Source organism: Balaenoptera borealis (genome assembly GCF_965194805.1).
Source record: "Balaenoptera borealis genome assembly, chromosome: 16".
In the NCBI taxonomy this organism is placed as follows: Eukaryota; Metazoa; Chordata; class Mammalia; order Artiodactyla; family Balaenopteridae; genus Balaenoptera; species Balaenoptera borealis.
In genome coordinates, this window is record NC_138872.1 from 27021638 (window position 1) to 27045314 (window position 23677).

The 23677-nt window shown below is 48.0% G+C and overlaps 1 protein-coding gene across 2 annotated transcripts in view; it reads right to left on the reverse strand.

Annotated features, from left to right (window-relative positions):
* Positions 1–1018: 1018 nt before the first annotated feature.
* The window catches only part of HCK (HCK proto-oncogene, Src family tyrosine kinase), a gene marked incomplete at its 5' end in the record, with an annotated part of 41439 nt that continues 18780 nt past the window's right edge, over positions 1019–23677 (reverse strand). The window contains 9 exons of one of the 2 annotated variants that reach the window (XM_082358863.1): positions 1019–2415; positions 6039–6170; positions 8083–8236; positions 12973–13049; positions 14213–14392; positions 16039–16191; positions 16657–16806; positions 20018–20121; positions 23288–23386. In XM_082358863.1, the coding sequence (XP_082214989.1) occupies positions 2213–2415; positions 6039–6170; positions 8083–8236; positions 12973–13049; positions 14213–14392; positions 16039–16191; positions 16657–16806; positions 20018–20121; positions 23288–23386 (1252 nt within the window). In that variant the 3' untranslated portion in view covers positions 1019–2212. The remainder of the gene's footprint in view (positions 2416–6038; positions 6171–8082; positions 8237–12972; positions 13050–14212; positions 14393–16038; positions 16192–16656; positions 16807–20017; positions 20122–23287; positions 23387–23677) is intronic. The other variant, XM_082358864.1, reaches the window with a different exon arrangement.

Sequence of the window (23677 nt, forward strand, 5' to 3'; positions counted from 1 at the left end):
TTATCAATTTTTTCTTTCACAGATCATACTTTTGATGTTGTACCTGTCCCCAGTATTCATCAGTCTTTCCTGTGACCAAAGGGATAAATCAGGGTGTAGGCTAATGGGGTTCAGATGGCAGTGTAAACTGAAAGAGCAGGAGGGCAGGAATTGACCCCTTGATCTTGTCCATGTAGGCTCCACCTTTTGAGATCATTTCTCAGTCATCTATTTCTGTAATAATGCTACATAACAAAACAACCCCAGAACTCAAGGGCTTATAATAATAAGCATTTACTTCTCTCTCACATGTCCACGGGTTGGCTGGATTTCAGTTGATCAAGGCTGTGCTCAGCTGGGTTTAAATCCAAGCTGCAGGTTGGGTCCAGATCTGTTCCACATGTCACTTATCTTCCTTGGACCTTGTTCTTTTCAGGTCAAAAGACTGGAGGGCAAGCCCAGCCACACAAGCACATTTCTAGTCTTTGCTTACATCATATCTGCTAACATCCCATTGGTGAAAGCAAGTCCATGGCCAAGCTCAACATCAATGGGGCAGGGAAGTGTACTCCTCCTATGGATTACTGAACAGCAATCTAATATGCCACAAATCATATATGCAAATTCCTATCACAGGACCCTGGGCTCTGCTTTCAGATAGCCAAAGACACATTCCCAAACAAGAAAGCAAGAGAGAAATTCAGTTATAAACTAAATAAGTTGAAACACTGCTAGCTTTATTTTCCACTGTTCTTATACCCAGTGCCTAAGGTTAGACTGTGCTACTCAGGGCTACAGAATCAAGTCAGTATAGCGTTCCATGGGACTCTGGCGGGTGCTTCACAGAAGGATATAGATCCTTCAGGAGATACAATAATACAGAAAGGTGTTATTTGCTCCCCACCCCACTGTCCACCTCTTCTCATCGCTCCCCCTACAACAAAGCTAACCACCAGTGACTTTCAACTGAGACAACGTGCAGGAAGGCCCCACTGCCTCGTCTTCTCTGCCTCCTTCCCACATCTGCCCCCACCCCCCACCCTCCACTGAGAGCTTCCAACGCAGGGTACCAGATACCTCTCAGCAGCCATAGCTCCAGCTGCTAGGGCTCCTGCAATGGTGGATACCATCTTAACAACCATGATGGCTGCTTGGCCATGGGAAATGCAGGGGCTCCAGGCAGCCCCCAACCCTGGGGGAGATCCAGACCAACCAACTGGCATAGCAAAGTGGCCTGGCAGGAGAGTCAGTGTCCCAGATCATGAAAAATCATTCCTGTCATCCTGGCCGACGCAGCTTCTGGGAGACAAAAACCCATCCACTGTGATAGGTGAATAATGCTCCCCCTTAAAAAAAAAAAAAAAAGATATCCACGTCCTAATTCCTGGAACTTGTGAAGATGTTACCTTATGTGGCAAACGGGACTTTACAAATGTGATTAAGGAAGTGAAGATGGGAAAATTGGTCTGGATTATCCAGGTGGGTCCAATGTAATTACAGGGGTTCTTACAAGTAACAGAGGGAGGCAGGAGCCTCAGAGTCAGAGAAGGAGATGTGATGACGGAAGCAGAATTTGGAGTGATGCACAGAAGGGAACCAGGAATGTGGACAGCTTCTAGAAGCTGGAAAAGGCAAGTACACAATTGTCCCCCAGAGCCCTGCCAACCCATCTCAGACTCTGACCTATGGAACTGTAAGACAATAAATTTGTTTTGTTTTAAGCCATCAAGTTTGTGCTAATTTGTTACAGAAGCCATAGGAAACTAATACAGCCAGCAAATATTTGGGGGCAGTTAGAAAACTGTGAGCACTGAACCCCACTTCTCTTTGCCAGTCCTTCCCCCTTTGACTTGACATCCAGCAAAAGGCAAATATTCAGAAATTGGCAGGACAAGTCAACCTGTTAGTAAAACCTTTAGCATTCAGATCTTTTATTTAAATATTTATTTCATTATTTTTAAAATTCTCCATCCAAACCACAGCTGTAACTGGAATCCAGCTGTCCCAGGCAATAGAAATATCAACCGGGGGTGTCCTGAGATTGGCAGATTGTGGGTTGCTAGAGTCAAAAAGAGATTGTCCAGTCCAACCCACCCACTTGACAGATGAGGAATTGTGGCTGGAGAGAGGGTGGGTGTCTGGGAGTGGGAAGGGTGAGCGGGTGCTGGACAGATGGCGCTGGAGCCACCGCGCAGGCATGGCCTCAGTGCCTGGCCCCGCCTGGCCGCCCCCCTCACGGCTGCTGTTGGTACTGGCTCTCGGTGGCCGTGTAGAAGTCATCTAGCACACTCTGGATATATTCGAAGGTGGGCCGCTCCTCGGGGCGGTTCTTCCAGCAGCGAGTCATGATGTTGTAGAGCTCCTCGGGGCAGTGCTCTGGTCGAGGCATCCGGTACCTCCGCTCCAGTGCCCGGATCACCTCAGGGTTTGACATCCCTGAGAAGGAGCCATGGAATTGAAAAGGGAGGGATTGGGGTTGGGGTGGCAGACACCGTTGCCTCCCCAACAACCATCACTCCCCACCTCCCCATGGGAGCTGAGCTCCTCCCACTGTGAAAGCCAGGTATCCCTTCCCCAGCCACCACTGCAGCGAGGGCAGGGGCCTGGTGCCCGGTTTTGGCCAATGGAGCTGATGGGGAGACTCCCAGGAAACTTTCAGGCAAGGTTTTTCTCCCTTATGAGAAAAGAGGCTTTGGAGGACACACCCTTCCTCCTTCCTTTGGACACTGACACAATGTGATCTTTGGAGCTGCAGCAGCCATCTGACCACATGGGGAAGACAATCACAGAGGAACCAACCCAGAGTCCTAAGAGCCTTTGAGCAGCTGAACTGACCAGTCACCAGTGCCAGACTCCTTACTCTGGGGAATAATAACTTACTTATTGTTTCCACCACTCTTAGTCTGATAATTTGTTACTTGCAGCCTAATGCATCCTAATGGATACAGCATTCCATAACCCTTGCCTGGTTTTTATTGGTGTACCCTCAAGATAAAACAGTCAGGTAGCTAGACTCAGTGTCACCCTATGAGTGGGAACATTTCTTTGTTCAATTAAAGTTTATGTTAGTTATCCTCAAGAACAACCATTTAAACATCTCTGATCCCCAATTTTATATTACCAGTCTTGAACACCGAACATATTCATAGATCCAAGTGCTTCCTTGAACATCTTTACTTGAATGTCTACAAGTCACCTCAAATTTAACAGGGCTGAAACAGAATTCTTGAATTTCTATTCCCAGACCATCATGCACCCAGTTGCTCAATCAAAACAAGGAGACTCATCCTTGATTCTTCTCTCTCCCTCACCTTCCACATCAGTAAGTCACATCCTTTCTTCTTACAAAACACAGCACCAACTCATCAACTTATATCTGTTACGACTGTCACCACTGCCTGTGCCATTGCTGGAGGAGAGATGGAGCTCCCACCATCTCCCCAGCCCCGATCCACTCTCCACACTAAACCAAAGCATCACTTAAATGTGGAAATCAGATGATGCCACTTCCCTGCCTAGAATCCTCCAATAGCTTCTGTACACTTAGACTAACAGCTATAGGCTTCACCATGACTATGGATCCTGCCTGACTGGGCCCCTGCCAACCCCCTCATGTACCATCTGCTCTCATTCCTTGTCTCCAGCTACCTGGCTTCCTTGCTATTCTTCAGGCGCACCGCAGGCCCTGAGAGCTGGCAGTGCCTTCTACCTGGAATCCTTTCCCCAGATCTTCACTCAGCTGGCTTTCCGCTCAAATATGACCTGCTCTGACAGGGCTCCCTGTCCACAGGAGGCCCATGCCACTCCCTCTCCCACGCCCCTGCTTCATTTTCTTCTCCGCAGTGATCTCCACTGAGAGTGTGTGTCTGTTTAGTGTGTGTTCCTCCAGGCTAGAACGTGAGCTCCTGCTGAGCAGGGACCTTGTCTCTTACTGTATCCTTCATGCCTAACACACAGTAGGAATTTGATAAATACTGATGAGTGAACCAAGTGTCTACACCTTTTATTTCTAATCTTCAAAACCACTTCTGCAAGGTAGTTGACATCATTACCTATAATTTTTACAGATGAAGAACTAGGGTAGAAGTCAAGTGGATTTCCCAACATGTAATAGTTGATGCGGACAGGATTAAAACTCAGGACTATTTACTTAAAAAGTCAGGGACTCTTTATATCCACCTTGCCTCCTCTCCCCAGTGTTCTGGCTACAGATACCCTAGGATACATCCCAACTGTAAAGGAACAGAGAACAACTTTATTTACTGAGTCCCAGGCAATCTACATGTCGGGTATATCTTTGTATACCCTATGGTCTACTCAGTGTAGGGTGCTGCCCATAGGCATGGGGATAAATTCATCCATTTGACGAATAGTTACTAGACACCCACTATGAGCCAAGCACAAATGTAGGCAGTGCAGATGCACCAGTGAGGAATACAGAAACGATTTCTGGCCTCACAGAGCTCAGAGTCTGATGAAGAAAATATCAAATGAATATATAGTTATCAATGGTGATGAGTGCTGTGAATGAAACAGTATAGGGTATTGTGAATGAGAATCACAGGGACATGTATGGTACTTTAGATCAGAGGTCCCCAACCACCGGGGCGTGGACCAGTACAGGAACTGGGCCGCACAGCAGGAGGTGAGTGGCGGGTGAGCAAGCGAAGCTTCAACTGCTGCCCCCCATCGCTCCCCATCCCTCGCATTACCGTCTGAACCACCCCCCCCATCCCTCGCATTATCACCTGCAACACCCTCCCACCTCCATCCGTGGAAGAACTGTCTTCCGCGAAACCAGTCCCTGGTGCCAAAAAGGTTGCTGCTTTAGATGGCTGGGTGGTGGGGTACAGCATGAAATGAAGTGGGAGAAGTAGGCAGGGGCTGGATCATGAAGGACCTGCAGGCCACAATTAGGAGTTGGGATTTTGTCCTAATTATGCTGGGAGGCCATTAAAAAGTTAGAGGTGGAGAAAGGAAAAGATCTGGTTCACAGTTTTAGAAAAATCCCTGTGGTCTCAGGTGGAGAAAGGCCTGTTAGAGAGATGGGAGACTGATTAGGAGGCCACTGCACCAGCGAGGTGAGGGAGGATGTTGGCCGGGTGTTGGTGGAGGCTGTGGAGTTAGAAGTGGGCCGACTTGGGATGTTTTGGAGTCAAATGGCCAGAACCCTGTGACTTCTTGGATGTGGAAACGGATGCGAGAAGAGGAAGGGCCAAGCAGGCTCCCAGATTTCAGGCTTAAGAAACTGGATGGATAATGGAGGCTTTAACTGAGATGGGGCAGGCGAGGGGAAGTTGGGGGTGAGGGCCAAGAACTCAGTCTGACATAGAGAACAGACTGGTGGTTGCCAAGGGGGAAGGGGTTGGGGGAGGGACGGAGTGGGAGGTTGGGGTTAGCAGATGGACGCTTTTATATATAGAATGGATAAACAACAAGGTCCTACTGTACAGCACAGAGAACTATATTCAATATCCTATGATAAAACATAATGGAAAAGAATATTTAAAAAAAGAATGTGTATAACTGAAGCACTTTGCTGTACAGCAGAAATTAACACATTGTAAATCAACTATACTTCAATAAAAATATTGATAAAAATCGGGACTTCCCTGGTGGTCCAGTGGTAAAGAATCCACCTTACAGTGCAGGGGACGTGGGTTTGATACCTGGTCAGGGAACTAAGATCCCACACGCTGTGGGGCAACTAAGCCTGTGTGCCACAACTACTGAGCTCGTGTGCCTCAACTAGAGAGCCCCCGTGCCGCAAACTACAGACCCCATGCGTTCTGGAACCCGCGTGCCACAACTAGAGAGGGAAAACCCGCAAGCCACAATTAGAGAGAAGCCCGCGCACCACAACAAAGAGCCCGCACGCTGCAACGAATGATCCCGTGTGCCTCAAAGAAGACCCGACGCAGCCAAAAAAAAAAAAAAAAATTGATAACAATACATAACAAACAAACAAACAAAAACTCGGTCTGAATGGCTGCATTGACAAGAGAAGGGAGCCAGGCTGGGCCCTGGAAGCAGCCCCAAGCTGATGTTCCCTCTCCTACCTGGGTAAGGGATCCGGCCGTAGGTGACGATCTCCATCAGCAGGATACCAAAGGACCAGACGTCTGACTTGATGGTGAAGGAGCCAAAGTTGATGGCTTCAGGAGCCGTCCACTTGATGGGGAACTTGGCCCCTGTGGTTTGGACGGAGCAGAGTGAGGGTGAGTCTGGGTAGCAGTCAGGGCTGGGTCTCTGCTGGGCAAGGGAAGAGGACAGCGGTACAGCTGCCAACATCTGCCCCCTGCAGAACTGTGACTTCCCTCAATCTGGCCTCCATGGAAGCAAGGAACATCCATCCTGAGGACAGATGGCTAAAGTGGGGAGGAGTGGGCCGAGGCGCCTGGGGTGTGTCTGGGAACTCACTCTCTGGGGCCACCTCATTGATTCAGCTGATGTCCTGGTGAACTACAGCTCCTGAAGAGTGGAGTCCTAGAGGTCACAGGATCTTTGGGGACAGCAGAACTTCAAGGGACTTTGAGACCAGGTCACATCTGATGCCTCCGCCCCCTAACCCCCCGCAATGGGGGAAGGGAAGATTTCGGCTCTTGGCCTCTGAGGTTTCCCCCGTCACTGGGTGTTTCCCCTTCTAGTCCTCCCCTCCTTGCCTCTGGTCTGGAATGGGTTTAGTTAACCTTTGGTGAGTGATTTCTAGCATAATTCCACTGTGGTTGGGGAATGTGGTGTAAAGGATACATGTTCTTTGGAGTTTGTTGAGACCTGCTTTATGATTTTGTACATAGTCAAGTTCTGAAAATGCTCTATGTTTTTTCTTTTTTTCCCCCATCCCTTCCTTCCTTGGGATTGAGAGAGTTTTTTTTATTCCTGCTTATCCTCTCTTGGTTTAGAAATTATACACTCTATTCTTTTGGTGGTTGCCCTGAGTTTAGATTTTTTTTTATTGTGTCATGATAAACATGAAATAAAATGTACAAATCTTTCATACACAACTTGATGCATTTTATATATGTATATCCCTTTGTAATCACCACTCAGATCAATATATAGAACACTTTCTCAGAAGTGTTCCCTCCGGCCCCCTCTCTGTCAATACCCCCCCAATCCAGGTAGCTATTATTCTGATCTCTAGCACCATAAATGAGCTTTGCCTGTTTTTTTTTGTTTGAGATACATTCACAGACCATATAATTCACCCACTTAAAGTATACAGTACAATGGTTCTTAGTATATTCACAAAGTTGTGAGTTTTAAAATATTTTCATCATACACCCCAAAACCATAGCAGTCACTATCCGTTTCTTGCCAGGTCCCCACCCCAGCCCTAGGCTGGAGTTAATCTACTTTCTGTCTGTAGATTTGCTTGTTCTGGGCATTTCATATAAATGGAATCATATAATACGTAGTCTTCGTGTCTGGCTTCTTTCGCTTAACACGATGTTTTCAAAGTTTATCCATGTTTAGGGTATATTAGTACTTCATCCCTTTTATTATGGCCAAATGATATTCCATTGTATGTCTATATCCCATTTTGTGTATCAGTTGATGGACATTTGGGTTGCTTCCACTTTTGGGCTTTTAAGAATAATGCTGCTGTCAACCTTCACATATGTGTTTGCCTGTTTCTGAATTTTATATAAATGGAACTATCCAGCATCTACTTTTTTGTCTGATTTCTTTTATTTCGATATTATGCCGTGAGAGTCATCCATTTTTTTGCGTGTGTCACTGGTTCGTAAGTTCTCATCGTTACATAATATTATATTCTGTGAATATACCACAATTTAAATATCATCTTACTATTTGTGGACAGTTAGGTTCTTCCCAGTTTTTGTCGACTACACATAACGTTGCTCTTACCCTTAAATTCAACATGACTTGACTAACCCGATCTACAGCCGATCACAGTCACTGGGGGAGACTCTGCAGACCAAGACACTATGTCCAGAAGGAGTCCGTCCAGCTTCATAACTCACAGCTGATACTGGGACAGACCTTTGCATTTTTACCAATCACTTTCACAGGTGTTAACTGTCAACAGTCACGACCCCCCCAAGTGGGCTCCACGGGGCCCTCGGCAGCAACCCCTACCTTCCCGAGCTGTGTACTCGTTGTCCTCTATGATCCGCGCCAGGCCGAAGTCAGCAATCTTGCACACCAGGGACGCAGAAACCAAGATGTTGGCGGCTCGGAGGTCTCGATGGATGTAGTTCCTCTGCTCGATGAAGGCCATGCCTTCTGCAATCTCCACCCAAAACAGAGACACCCTTACCCTCAGATCTGGCTGGCCCAGCCCAAGGTGGGTCTCATCCAGAAGCAGAAGAGAAATGTCCAAGTGTGAGAAAGCTGGAAAATATGTGCGCCAGCTCCCCCCCTTTTTTTGTGGGAGGGTCCTGGGCTCAGGTTGGCATTTCTCTGTCTACCCAGCCAGGCTGGGGGGATCCTCAGGGCCTGGGCCAGTTTGGGGCTTCTCTAGAGTTCCAAGACTTCCCAAGAACACTTTGAGGAAAAAGTGTTATTTCTCCAAGGACCTACACACACACAAACCAGGATACTTCGACGGGCTTTCATCCCCAACCCCACTTCTGGGAACAACCTAGGCTCACATAACATTCTGCTGTATCTCTTATGCCTCCTTCACCCCCAAGCCTGGGTAGGGAAAATTCCTTTATTCATTCAACAAATATCTACTGAGTGTCTCATGGGTGCCAGACATATTGCTTGAACAGGTGGGGAGCCAGGAAAGTCCCTGCAGGTGGTAATAAGTACCATAAAGAAAGGATAAAGCAGGTAATAGGACACGAAGTGTAGAGGGCTGTTTTGGATTGGATGGTCAGGGAAGGCTGCTTTGATGAGGTGAAATTTTAGGAAAGATCTGAGTGATGATAAAAGTGTGTCAAATAAGAGCATTCCTGGCAGAAAGAACATCATGCGCAAAGGTCCGGAAGTAGGAGTGAGCTTGGGTATTCATAGAACAGGTGGCTGATCAGAAGTTGCCAGAGGGAAAGTGGGGGGAGTTGAGGTTGTTAGGGAGGCTGCTGATTGGGAAGAACCTTGCAGGTTAGGAGAGGCAGTTGGGTTGTATTCTAAGCATAAAGGGAAGAGAGAAGTCTTAGAGCAGGAGAATGACATGGTCTGATACATATTTTAATGTCATCATGGCTGCTGAGTGCATAATGGACTGTGTGGAGGATTCTTCTTTTTGTTTTTTTTTGAATTTTTGAATTTTATTTTATTTTATTTTTTATACAGCAGGTTCTTATTAGTTATCCATTTTATACATATTAACGTATATATGTCAATCCCAATCTTGTGTGGAGGATTCTTATTCACAGTGGGACCTTGGAAGCCTGACAGAAAGATGTGGGATTTTTCCTTAGAAACGTTTTCCACTTACAAGGGTTTGTGCACTGACCCTCAGAAACAGGCTTATGACTAACCCTCAGAAACTCAGAAAATAGCATTTATAGTTCATAAACTGGCCTTCAATGTCCTTGAGGCAGGCGTTATCACCATTTCTGTTGTACAGAGGAGGGACACATTTTCTAGATCACACCACCAGGGAGATTCTGACTCAAACCTGTCTGTGGATTTCCACTTCCCGTACCCCAAGCTGCCTCTAGTTACCCAGGACTCCAGTGCTCTGGAGAACTGCAGCTGGGTGCAATCTGGTGAGATTATTTGGGGAGGTGGGACTTTGGGCCAGACCAAACCGAGACACAAGCCTGTTCAAAGTCTGAGGCAAGTGGATGGTGCACTTGTGGAAAGTGGCCAGCAGGGAGCACCTGTGGCCATTGGAACTGAGGTCTGAGGCTCCAGGCTTTCCAACAAAGACGTGAGACTTTTTTTTTTTTTTTTAATTTTTAACTAGACTTTCTGATTTTGTTTGTGGTAAGGCAGAGTCTTGACCTGGGGGTGTGGAAAATTTATAAGGAGTTCCTCGACCAAACAGTTAACAACAGCTGTAACATTAACGGCGGACGTTGTAGCTTATTCGCTAATCATAAGATAATACTTAACAAACTTAAATAGCATTTACTCTCTGCTTTGGGGGAGGTACTATTGATATCAGCACTATTTCACAGGTGAGAAAACTGAATCCCAGAGAAATAATTAACTGGCCCAAGTGGAGACCAGGACTGGAAATCTGACAGCCGTGCTCAGGGTCTGTGTCCATTACTCTAGCTGAATGTTTGGCACAGAGCAGGCACTAATGCTGGTTGTTACCATTTCTCACTACCTAGGGACAGACTCTCAAGTTATGGATTTGCACATGAGCACATGAGCTCAGTGGGGCAGGTGGGACTAACCCCACTCAGGAGACAGCAGATGAGAATGCCTAGGTGACTCTGGGGTTGGACCAGCTCAATTTGAGCCCCACATCTCTGTGATCTCCAAGCAAACTACTTTAACCCTCTGTGCCTCAATTTTCTTCTCTGTAAAATGGGGACAATAGGACCTTCTTCCAAGGGGTCATGTGAGGATTAATACTCTAAGTCTACATCAGGGCTTAGAACAGAGTCTGGCATATAATTATTCACTTCAACAGTGGCTATAATGGTCCCTGTTGAGGAAAGTGGCCCTCAGAAAGGTTAAGTAATTTGCTCAAAGCTACACAGGCAGAGCTGGGGTCAATAGCAAAACTCTACGTGATTCCTAAGCCCATGTGTATATAGTGGTTCTTCTCAAGGGTTTGTCAACTGAACAAATAGTGGATAGGTTGACTGGGTTCAGGGTTGGTCTATGAATTGGGGGTTGATGAGGTGGTGAGATTTCATGCCCACCAAGTGGGCTGCCATGATGTCAGGCATTGTTACTGGGTTTGCTTCTCAGAGTATCAGGGAATCAAGAACCAGCTGGAAGGGCCTGTAGGGATATCCCAGCTCAGGGCTCTTCAAACTGAATCCAATTGATACCTCAAGGTCATCTTGGAGTTGGAGGGACAAAATAAAGGCCACCTGCTTCAATCAGAGCAGCTCTGTTTTGATCTATTTTAAAGTATTCAGCTGCTCTATAAGATTCATTTGACCAACTGAGTTATGGCTTAAAAAAAAAAAAAGAAAAAGCTTTCAAACTTGAAAACCACAGAGATGGTCCAATTCCCTCATTTGACAAATAGAGGGAGCAAGACCCAGGGCGGATCCGAGGCTCCACAGCCAGTTGGCGACAGGGCTGGGCAGCCTCCACTGACTGCGCCCACCTGCCTCTCTAGACTGGAAGTGAAGATCAGGCCACCAGGTTGACGCCTTCCTGTCCCTGGGCTCTGAGTGTACCTCTGCTCCTTGATGCACAAGGGCCTGGAACCTCTTTCCCTCCTGTGGCTTCTGTTTTCCTGTCTGTGCCATGAAGAGAGTGGTTCTTGCCCCAGTCCGTGAACCTCTACCCAGCAAGGTTTCTGCCAGTTTGATGGTTATAATTTAGCAACAGGCCAGACTATTGTTTCCCCGGGGCAGCGCCCACTGAAGGGAAAATGCCAGGTCTTGATTTCCATAGTCCTCTGGCATTCCAGGCTCTGAAAGGTAAAGTCTTTTATTATACCTCTGCCCACCCGCCCCAGGATTTGCATACTCAAATGAGCTCTGCCTTAGGCATCTCCAGAAGGCCCAGCCCTAGGCCCAGGTGCGCCTCTCCCTTAACACCTTCCAGGCTGCAAGCCACAGCCCCTTCATTTTTGCCAGGCCCAGGCTCCAACTGACCAGGCTGAGCTCTTGTTTTGCCCTTTGGGCTTTGGCACAGGCTGCTTCTTCTGCCTAGAATACCCTTCCCTCTCCTCTTCATCTGCCTAACTTCTACTCATCCTTCAGGGCTCAGCCTAGAGACCGCTTCCTCTGGGAAGCCTTCTCAGATTGTTCCTGGACTGGACTAAGTGCTCCAGCCGTGTACTCCCAGAGCAGACTTTTCCTCCCCTGTTTTCCTACAGATAGGAGAGAATGAGAGGCTAGAAGTAAAAAGCACTCAGGCTGGGGGTGAGAAGAGCTGTAGAAAGTGAAGGGAAGATGAGAAAGAAAATGGGGTTTTAAGAAGTGTTTCTGTGATTTATGGACATTATTAATTTTGCTGGATACTGCATTCTTTTGGTACTGAGCCAGGACCACTTGGGTCCTGGCTCTCTAAGAGATTCAGTTGTTTAGTAAGTGTAACCCTGGGAGGACAGCAATACTTTCCATTTTGTTCACTGCTGTATCCCCTAAAAGTAACATAGTAATTTAGGCAAGCTACTTCACCTCACTGGGCCTTAGTTTCCTCATCTGTACTTCACTGCATCTCTATGCCTCAATTTCCTGTTCTGTAAAATGGAGTGACAATTACGTATCTGTGGCCGGACTATTACATCAGTGGCTTCCAACCATGCCTCCTGGGACTCATGCTCTTGTGCAGTCCCTCCCACACTGACCGAGGGCTGGGCATGTGACTTGCTTTGGCCAAGGGGACATTAGTAAGCACGATGCAAGTGGAGCTTGCTCATTTACGGCTTGGTCCCTTAGAAGATTCCCTCTTGGAACCTCGCCGCCAGGATGTAAAGGAGCTCTGGTTGGCTTATTGAGTGACGTGGGGCCACTGGAGAGAGACTTGGAGGATGAGCCACCATCTCGGACATTCTAGCCCCAGGCAAGCTCTCAGCAGAATGCATCCACAAGAGGAACCTCAGTTTCACCACGCGGAGCAGAAAAACCACCCAGCCAACCCCAGTCAACCTCACAGAATCATGGGAAATAATACATTGTTGTTTCAAGCTACTAAGCTTTGGAGTGGTTGATTACAAAGGAATAGATAACAAAAATCTTACCCTAGCAGGTTGATGTGAGGACTACATGAGTTAGTACATAGAAGGCACATATAAAAAGCATACTTTAATCCTGAGGACTCAATAAATGTTAGCTATTATTATTGTTATTACTATAGTATGTGATCAATAAACATTTGTTGAAGAGATAATTGACTTCCTGTTCCCCTCCCCCAACTTCCCCATTAGACTCTCACCTGGGCTGAGAAGTCGATGAGTTTTGGCAATGGCTGCTTGCTGCCTTCTTCACTTTTCAGGAAGTCCAGCAGGCTGCCTGTGTCGGGGAGGGGGAAGCAGCATTTACTACTCTCAGGACTTTAGTGTGTGGTTAAGATCGTTCATAGTAATGGATTTAAATAAAAGTATTTACTGGGCTTCCCTGGTGGCGCAGTGGTTCAGAGTCTGCCTGCCGATGCAGGGGACACGGGTTCGAGCCCTGGTCTGGGAGGATCCCACATGCCGCGGAGCAACTGGGCCCGTGCGCCACGGCTACTGAGCCTGCGCATCTGGAGCCTGTGCTCCGCAACAAGAGAGGCCGCGATAGTGAGAGGCCCGCGCACCGCGATGAAAAGTGGCCCACGCTTGCCACAGCTAGAGAAAGCCCTCGCGCAGAAACGAAGACCCAACACAGCCATAAATAAATAAATAATTAATTAAAAAAATTAAAAAAAAAAATAGTATTTACTGCTCCTAGTGTTTGAGAAACAGAATTTGGGCGTTTGGAAAACGACTTTGTGATTGCCAGACTGGTTCCTTGACTGAGACAGCTTTCTGAGCCTGGATGACCGGGGGCATGGTTTTATAAGGCTGGCATAATTGTGTGTTTAGAAAATGATAAAAGCTTTGAGATTTTGAATCATTCTAAATGGAGGTCATGTGAGATGTTTCTGTATACAGAAAAATGGGCAGGGATTGAAAATGATTGGGAAATGGTGGCCTAAAAAAAAAAAATCCCTGAGACGTCCTGGATTGTGTGTAGGCAGGGTTGGGGCAGCCTGGAACGGATGCTTTGTCAACTCTTATGGTTGACAAAGGTCTTAATGCTTTGACTCTCTTTTCTGGAGCATTGGTCCAGCTAGGGAAGGTGGCTGATGGTGGGGGGGTGGGGGGTGGTTTAGGGAGTCACCCCAGGCTCTAGGGCTCACAGTGAACCCCTAGAAGCCTCTTCTCCTATCACCCAGAGGGATTCTGGCCCTACCCGCTCACCCAGGGGCCCATGTGCTCCCCTTCTCCTGGCATCCCCCTAACATGGTTTCACCCCCTTAAACAGGAGGGTGGGGTGGGTGGATATGAAGATGATCAGTGAGTTCGTGTCAGAAGAGCTCCTGGCCAGACTGGGGAAATCTTGAAGGCAAGAACCTTGACAGAGTCACCTTTGACTCTGCAATTGACCAGGAGGAGCCACAGCCTGCATCCCCAGCTCCCAGCATGTGGCACCTTTGGCCATGAACTCTGTGATGATGTAGATGGGCTCCTCCGTGACCACGGCATGCAGCTTCACCAGCTTGTCATGCTGCAGAGTTTTCATCACGTTGGCTTCTGCCAGGAACGCCTCCACAGACATGCTCCCTGGCTTCATCGTCTTCACGGCCACTTTGGTGTGCTTGTTGTAGGTGGCTGGAGTGGAACAGGGAGCAGGAAAGGTGGTCAGGACCCACTGCTCTTTCCCCACAGTTCTGGAAGACCCGGGTGCAGACCTGCCTCCTCCAGGACACCTTCCCTGCCCATCTCAGCCCTTAGAGAGAGAAGGGGAGACATGGGCTTTGGCCTCAGACAGATGTGGGTTGGAGGGCCGGTTTACCACTTCCTAGCTGTGTGCCCTTGGGCAAGTCACTTAACCTCTCTGAACTGTGGTTTCCTCATCTGCAAAGGCTCTTTCAGGGATTAAAGAATAACCTTAAAACATCACTCAGATTATGTCACTCACTCACACACCTACCTTTGTTTTGTCAGACATCCATACACATATTATCTTTGCTTAAAATGGTTTATTTAATCATAACACTGCTCTCAAAATAAATGCCAGTTTCATCATGGTCCACAAGGCCCTGCATGATCTGGCCTTGCCCACCTTGCCTCATCATCCACCAACAACCCCCTTGCCTTTTGTGCACCAATCAGCCTGTGTATCATTCAGTCCCTCAAGCGGCCAACTCCCCCTCCCACCACAGGGACTTTGCACATGCTGTTCCCTCACCTCACCCTACCCCTTCCCTGCTTCATCATGTTGATCTTGTAAATCTCATTGTTGCTTGTGTTTCCATGTTTGCCTCGGCTGCCAGGAAGCTCTAATCCAGAGTTGAGGTCTTCCTGTAGTAAGAGTCTAAGGCCTCATATAATATTTTTTGTTTTCCAACCTCATCAGCCCAATCTGTCTTACCTTCCTCTCCATACTTTCTCTGCCACATTCTCTTATTCAGTGCCTGGCACATAGTAGGCTCTCAATAAATATAGCTAAAATACGTGGATTTTAAACTTATTTTTTTCTGGCTGAATTGTTTGCATCTCTGTAAGTTGCCTTCCCTCCCATTTGGAACGTGGTGGAGTATAAACACAATGGGGGCACCAGGCACTGGGCCAGGCATCGTGTCTCACCCACAGTTCTGCAAAGCAGGCTTTGCTATTCTTAGGTTATTAGAGGCAGGACAGCAGGGGTGGAATATGACTTTTTGGTGCCCCACAATGCCCTAGCATGGCACTGGGCACGCGGCAGGTGCTCAGAACAGCTTGTTCATCAGCTGCCAACACTGAACTCACCTGGAAACCTCCAAGTTATACTTTCCCATTCTTTTTTTTTGCCACGCTGCATGGCATGTGGGATCTTAGTTCCCCAACCGGGGATCAAAACCCGTGCCCCCTGCATTGGAAGCACAGAGTCTTAACCACTGGACCACCAGGGAAGTCCTATATTCTTTCCCATTCTTAATTTTCATCATCCTAAGAGATGTTCTGGTTATCTCAACACCCAACTAGTAGACTGTCCCAGCTCCCTATGAGGGAGCAGATCCCTCATCTAGGGCTCCTGCTTCCCAGAAGAAAGTGTTTGACCCCAACAGGCCTGGTCTCAAAGGCAAATCAGTGTTTGCATGGCCGGACAATTTGGTTTGCTATCAGAGAGGAACTGAAGAATTGTTCCTTTATGGTTATTATTCAAATCTCCCCTCTGCCCTGGGTGGCATTCCCACTTTGCCTCAGGCTGTTCCTGAAAGCAAGGACCTCCCTCTTCCCTCCTTCCCCTCCCCACTCTGGCCCTGGGTCCTTACCCATCCAGACTTCCCCAAACTGCCCAGCTCCAAGTTTCTTCTCCAGCTTGAGGGACTCCCGGGGGATCTCCCAGGCATCTTTCTCCCAAGGCTTCTGGGGCTTAGAGGACATGCAGGGCACTGTCAGCTTCTGGCAGAGTCCGTCGCTCCCCTCTGGAACAGAGCCCCTGATCAGCTGAGGGCAGCCAGCTCCAGGCCAGCCACAGGCTTCCTCTCGGGGGCTGCCCCACCTGGTCCACTGCATCTGGCCCATGTTCCGAAGGGTCGCCCCCATCAGGGACATCCCCAAGAGAACAGAGCATGATGCGATGCCACCTCTGCCCTCCTGCTCAAAAGGCCTTCAGGAGAATCCAAAGCAACTATTTGTCTGGGGAGGAAACCTCAGCAGGCCTCAGAGGTTGCAGTGCACACTTGACTAGGATTCCTGGGAGACAGGCCCACCCACTTGGGCCCCCGGTTGGGAGGCAGCCCCAGTAGGACTTACTCTCTTTTTGTTGTTTGGCTGTGTCCCACTGCATGTGGGATCTTAGTTTCCTGATCAGGGATCGAACCTGCACCCCCTGCATTAAAAGCGCAGAGTCTTAACCACTGGATCGCCAGGGAACTCCCAGGACTCACTCTTGTAGTGGGCCACCAGCTCCTGCAGGCTGCTGAAGGTGCTCCGGGGGGAGATGTAGAAGCCCCCATTGTCCAGGGTCCGGATCTTATAATGTTTCACTGTGTCCCTGTGCTGGGGGTCGTAGTCTCGCACGGACAAAGAGTAGCTCCCTGCATGGGCCAGAGAGAAACCCCTCAGGAGTTGACTCTCAGAGGCCTGCCACCTTGTGTCAGCAACCTGACACTCTGTAAGGCCACTACTGGCACCGTCCTGGCACCTGCTCAGTGGAGTACAGGGTAGGAGTGGGCTGTGGAGTCAGGCTTCCTGGGTGCTTGTCAGGCTGCTCCATGTCCAGCTGCGAGACCTTGGACAAGTGACCATGTCACTTCTCTGTGCCTCAGTTTCCTCATCTGTAAAATGGGATTGGTCATACCTCCTCACCCCATTCCATTGCCTGATGGTTAAAAGAAGTAATGCTTAGAAGATGTGGCACATATATACAATGGAATATTACTCAGCCATAAAAAGAAACGAAATGGGGTTATTTGTAGTGAGATGGATGGAACTAGAGTCTATCATACAGAGTGAAGTAAGTCAGAAAGAGAAAAACAAATACAGTATGCTAACACATATATATGGAATCTAAGGAAAAAAAAAAAAAAAGGTCATGAAGAACCTAGTGGCAAGACGGGAAAAAAGACACAGACCTACTAGAGAATGAACTTGAGGATATGGGGAGGGGGAAGGGTAAGATGTGACAAAGAGAGAGAGTGGCATGGACATATATACACTACCAAACGTAAAATAGATAGCTAGTGGGAAGCAACCGCATAGCACAGAGATATCAGCTCTGTGCTTTGTGACCACCTAGAGGTGTGGGATAGGGAGGGCGGGAGGGAGGGAGATGCAAGAGGGAAGAGATATGGGAACATATGTATATGTATAACTGATTCACTTTGTTATAAAGCAGAAACTAACACACCATTGTAAAGCAATTTTACTCCAATAAAGATGTTAAAAAAAAAAACCTAATGCAGCCAAAAATAAATTAATTAATTAAAAAAAAAAAAGAAGTAATGCTTGTACTCAAGATGTAAACACTCATTAAGTGTTGGCCGTCATCATCTTCATTATTATCTCTTTTTCTTCCTATCATCTATCTATCTATCTATCAATCACAAAAGCCAAGGTACCACACCAGTTTGGTAGAAACGCTATTTAGAAACAAACAAGCAAAAAGATAAAACAAACATAAAAATATCCAGTTCAATTATTACAGTATAAACATTGAAATGTAAGTGTAAACATTAAATGCTGTGGCAGGCTGAGTAACAGCCCCCAAGATGTCCGTGTCCTAATCCCTGACACCTGTGCATATATTACCTTACATGGTAAAAGGGGTTTTGCAGATGTGATTGAGTTAAGGATCTGGAGATGGGGAAGCCATCCTGGATTATCCAGGTAGGCCCAGTGTAATCACAAGGGTCCTTATAAGAGGAAGTAAGAAGGTCAAAGTAGGATATATGAAGATGGAAAGTTGAGGCTGGAGAGATGTGAGAAAGAGGCTATGAGCCAAGGAATGATGGTGACCTCTAGAAGCTGAAAAAGGCAAAGAAACAGATTCTTTTGTGAAGCCTCCAGAAGGGACCAGTCCTGCGGAAACTTTCACTTGAGCCCAGTGAGACCAATTTCAGACTTCTGACCCCCAGAACTGTAACATCATAAATTTATCTTGCTTCAAGCCACTAAGCTTGTGGTAATTTGTTACAACAGCAATAGTAACCTAATACACATGGCATCACATAGACCAGAAACACACACGTCTTTCAGTCCATGGCCACGGTTCTGCCATTTGTGGGCTGAGTGTCCTTGGGCAAGTTATTAACCTCTCTGTCTCTCAGTTTTCTCTACCACAGTAGCACCATGTCATAGGATTTGGGGGAGGTTTAAACTGTTGCATGAATAACAGTTGACCATACATGCTAGCCACTAAGAACCTTGTCTGAATAAAAAAATGAATGAAAGAAAAAATGAATGAATAGGAATCATATTCATTATAATGAATTATAGTTATATGTATTATGATAAATTATATTATTCATTATAGTGAATGAATAACCCCACAAGGTAGAGGTTTTATATCACCACAATATTATAGATGAGGAGACTGAGGTCCAGGGAGGTGAAGTAACTCACCCAGAGTCACACAGCTTGTAAGTAGCAGAGCTGGGAGTCAAACCCAGGCAGCAGGCTCTGGGACCCCACTCTTAGCCACTCTGCCCAGTCAAGGTGAGGCTGGTTTGGCTGATGCTGAATGGGGAGGAGCAGAATCCAAGAAGCAGCAGGATAGGATTTGGGGCACTTGTGCTGCAAGTTTTATTAACTCGGCGAACCTGCCTATGACCCCATCTCTGAGGGCTGTGACAGTGGCCCAAGCTCACCTTCCTGCCCCGTAGGTCTGCCCCTGTGTGCAGGATGGCCCAGCGGGAGAAGAGAAGCCGAGGGCTGTGTACGGCTTTACCTTTTTGTCCGTTTCTTTTCCTCTGGGGGCTGAAAGGGGGCTTGTTGGGTGGGAGGAAATAAAGCCTAAATATTCACTGACCCAAAACACTGATTTTGAATGGTGTTCTAGCCACATTCAGGCTTCCCCAGTTCAGATACCTAGGGAGTGAATAGAAGGTCACACAGATGCCTTCGATTGATGGCCCCAAAACTGTTTGCCCAGGGTACTGTGAGGTCACACTTTATGCAATTTACTGATTTCTTTGAACCAAGCAGTCTTGAGTCTAAACACCATAGTAAAGGTCCACTCTGTGTGTGAAATCCGAAATCACGAGACTCCTACTTACATTCATTCCTTTGGGAAAACTGGCCTCAGTTGATGCCAGTTTGAGTTACGCACTGTTTTGGGGCACTGCTCTTGCCTCCTGTGCAATGACCCGGCACAAAGCCACCCTCACAGCACAGAAATTTCAGGAAGCAGGCCACCAACATCAAAACTTCCAAATATCTCAAAGGAGCTATTTTAAGCAGGGTCCCAGCGAAGGCTGGCTTGGGGGCTCCTCCTGTAGCCTGATCCCACCCATTTTCTTACGGAGAGAGGGAGGAATCAGGTTTAGGGACAAGATATATTTTGATGAATATTTGAAAGAATACAAGCAGGATGTTGTTTTTAGGGGCGGTCACTGCCTCCTATTTCCATCGGCCTAAGCCGCCAGTTCTGGGGGCTGAGAAGGCCCAAACTAGGCTTGAGCAAAGGGCAGGAGGAAGCTTGGAAGCCACAGTGGGCTGGGTGAGTTGTTCAGGCCCCCATCCCCCAGGGCATTCCCCGTGGGGTAGGGGAGGTGGGCAGGGACACAGGGCTGGGAGGGCCTGCATCACCTTTGGTGGTCTCGCTGTCCCGAATCATGAAGGAGCCCAGCACATTGCCAGGGGCCAGGAGTTGGCGCTCTGCATCCTTCCGGCTGATGCCCTTGAAGAACCACCTGGAGGGGAGGGGTGTGCAGCGTGTGAACCCGTGGCAGACAATCCTGGCCGGCTCTCAGCGCTCTTGCCCGGCACCAGGATTCTGAGGGCCTGGCTTCCTGCGGGATCAATTTTACTCAGATTCTTTTGGGGAAAACAACCATTCTTTTAATATTTTAACATTAAAACAGACATTTTACCAAACTGGTGAATCCAGTTTGCTGAGGCTGAAACTTAGGCAATTTGGGGAGCTTTCTTCAAGGAAAATAACACAGCGTTACAAATACAAAATGCTCGTGGTCATTCCAGCACCACCCAATGTGAGGGATAAGCTTATGAACAGAAAGATTGGGTGGAAAAATACAGCAGTCTTAACCAACTGTGGTCAAAAATCTTACTTTTGCAAATTTCACAAGAACATTTGACCATCTTTTCAGGGTCTTGGAGGCCCATGTGTGTGAGGGCTGGGCTTTGTTACTGCCACAGTTCAACCTCCTCTGTGGATACAGAGTGAATATAAAGTTGGCATGCATTTCTAAGCTAAAATGTGAGATTTCAAATGATTTTATACTTGGGACCATATCCTTGGACCTTTTCTTCATACTCCCTGGATGTTTGGGATCTTGGGTGGAAAAATTCAAGCAGCAGCAACCAAATCCATTCCCTGAGGAGTAGTTCATGTGCTGTGATGGAAAAACCCCAGACCAGAGGTCAGCTGGCCTTGACCCTGCCACAAATCTGCTGTGTGACTTTGAGCACATCGCTTTCCCTCTCTGGACTTCTGTTTCCTCTACTATCAACTGGGGAGACAGACAGCTGACATTCATCAAGTTCTTGTTATTCACCCAACAACGCTGTGGAATCATTGCCTTTATTATCCCCACTTCATAGATGAGGAAACTGAGGAACAGAGAAAGCAAGTAACTTGCCTGGCGTCATATAGCTAGGAAGTGGTGGGGGCAGGATTCAAAGCCAGGCAGTCTAACTCCAGAGCCCAAGGTCTTAGTCACCATTCTACATCTCCCACTTGCCTTCTTTGCTCTCATTTGGTAAAGTAATTAATGCCATGGTAAAATGTTCAAGCAATGTTAAAGGGTACAGAGTAAGAGCTATCTCCCTGGCAATTCAATCCCTAGGAAATTATCCCACCGATCTTGCACAGGGAGAAGTGACATATACACAAGGAGATTCACTGCAGCACAAGACTGGAAGCAGGTTAAGTGACCACTGGCAGGGGATAGTGGGGCATCTATGCGCCAGACGCTGCAGCTGTGAAAAGGAGGAATACTGTAGGTGCTGCACGGAAGAGCTGAACAAAAGGAGCAGAACAGTGTGTGTTCAATCTACTACTTGTGTAAAATGGAGGGAGAGATATGTATTTTCTTAATCAAGTATAAAGCATTTGGGAAGACATACAAGAAACTGGTTGCTTCTGGAAGGGAAGTAGCTGGGTGGGGATAGGGTGGGTGGGAGGAACACTTTTCACTCTTTATTCTATGTCCTTCTGCACCATTTGCATTTTGAAACATTAGAAAATATTGCCTATTTCAAGGCAGATGAGGAAATAAGATCTCATCCCACGCTGATTCCAGTGCCCCAGCTGCCCTCCCCAGAGGCAGCCTCTGTGAGCAGTTTCTTGATGCAGACACAAGAACCCAGGAGTGTAAGACTCACATAGGTATTTAGGTCAGTGGTTCTCAAGGTGGGTCCCTGGACCAACAGCATCCGTCTCACCCGAGAACTTGTTAGAAATGCAAATTATGAATCAGATAATCGGGGAGTGGGGGCCAGAAACCAGTGTTTTCACCAGCCGTCTAGGTGCTGCTGATGCACTCAAGTTCGAGAACCAGCCATTTAGGTTATCACCTAAATGATAACCCACCAGAGATGTCCTCTGCACCCAGCCTTTTCCGCTTAGCAATTATGTTGCCTTTAAGGAGTAATACCAGCCATGCCTCTTCCGAAGCTGCTGCGAGGTGAGGCGTGGTTCAGGGGTTCTGTAAGTGCTCAGAGCCCTGAGTGGGGAGAGCACACGGACGCCCCAGCAGAAAGCCGAGAAGGAGCGAGAAGCAGCCAAGACCCCCTGCAGCACGTAGGGGGTGTGCTGGGGGAGCTCCAGGACAGAAGGTCAGCAGTGGGAGTGGGGGCTTCCTTACGGCCACAGAGGGGAGATTTCAAAGGGCAAAGAGGTTTCATGAGCGCTAAGAAAGGGGTGACTTTAAGATGGGGAAAGCCCAAACATTTTCATTTTTAACAGACAAGTATCCCAAACCCTCAATACCATCTAGCCAGAGGGAGGAGGCAAAGGAGATAAAACCATGGGGACCGTCAGGTTTCAACTTTTTGACTGGCTGATTCTGAACTGGATCTATCGCCACCCTATAGTGTAGCCATCTTTTTACTTGTCAATCTCACCAGCCACACTGTGAACATCTCCAGGGAGGAAGCCTGCCCGAGTCACCCAGTATCCCTGGAATAGGGCTGGGGGTACAGTAGGTGCTCAACAAGTGTCTGTGGGATGATTGGGTGGACGGATGGATGGATGAAGTCTAACTGTCTATGTTTTCAGAGTCAAGGAGGACACAAAGAGCCTGCAGTCAAGAATGATGGGTTACGGGGATCTCCTTGAGAGTGGGGGATGTCTCATGGACTCTGCGGCCCCCGCCTGGCACAGGGCTCGGTGAGGCACAGGCACATGTGTGCTGATGAGTCACGCGAGGGGTGACCGGCCGGGTATGGGCTGGCTTGCCTCTCAGAGGATGCTGCTCGGCACAGCCGTATACTTCATCCAACAAATATTCACTGAGCACCTACTGCATGCCAGCCTGTGCCGAGGATGCGGCAGCAGACAGAAAAGGTCCCTGCCCTCACGTACTCTCGTTCTAGTGCGGGAGGCAGACAGTGAACCCGTGAACAACCAAGGAAACAAGATCATTTTTGCTAGTGAGAAGTGTCTAGAAGGGAGTAAAACAGGTTACCATGAGAGACAGAGAGTCTCAGAGGGGACCTGCTTGAGACTGGGAAGGCCTCTCTGAGACTGGAAAGATGAGAAGGAGCCAGCCAGGCAAAGAGCCCTAGGAAGAGTGTGCCAGGCAGGGCAGAGAGTGAGTGCAAAGGCCCTGGGGCCGGAGCAAGGCTGGCTCTGTTCATGCTTCCTTCTGGAGGGCAGGGAAATAGAATACTCACTCCTCTGTCTCCAGAGAGTTGACTCGGGCAACGTAGTTGCTTGGGATGTAGCCCTCTTTCCGGGTAGCCAGGGATCGTGCTCTCCACCACTCCCCAGATCTGAGGGACAGGAGGAAGCAAAGGGGTCAGAGGGCAGGAGGACCACTCCGGGTCCTCTTAGGCCCCCCATCCTTGGCCTGGAATGCCCCCAACCCCAGGAAGCTGGTAGCGTGAGGGGCAGGGCCACTACTGTCCCAGCCCCCAGCCTTCACCCCGTGATTAAGGTTAAATACCTTTACAACAATCCCCACTGTGTCTCTGAGGGTCCGCCCAGGGCTGGAATCAAGCCCTGTCCCTGCATTCAGAGTCCTAGGTCTTTGGCCTCACTCTTATTCCCTGGACTTGTGGCCT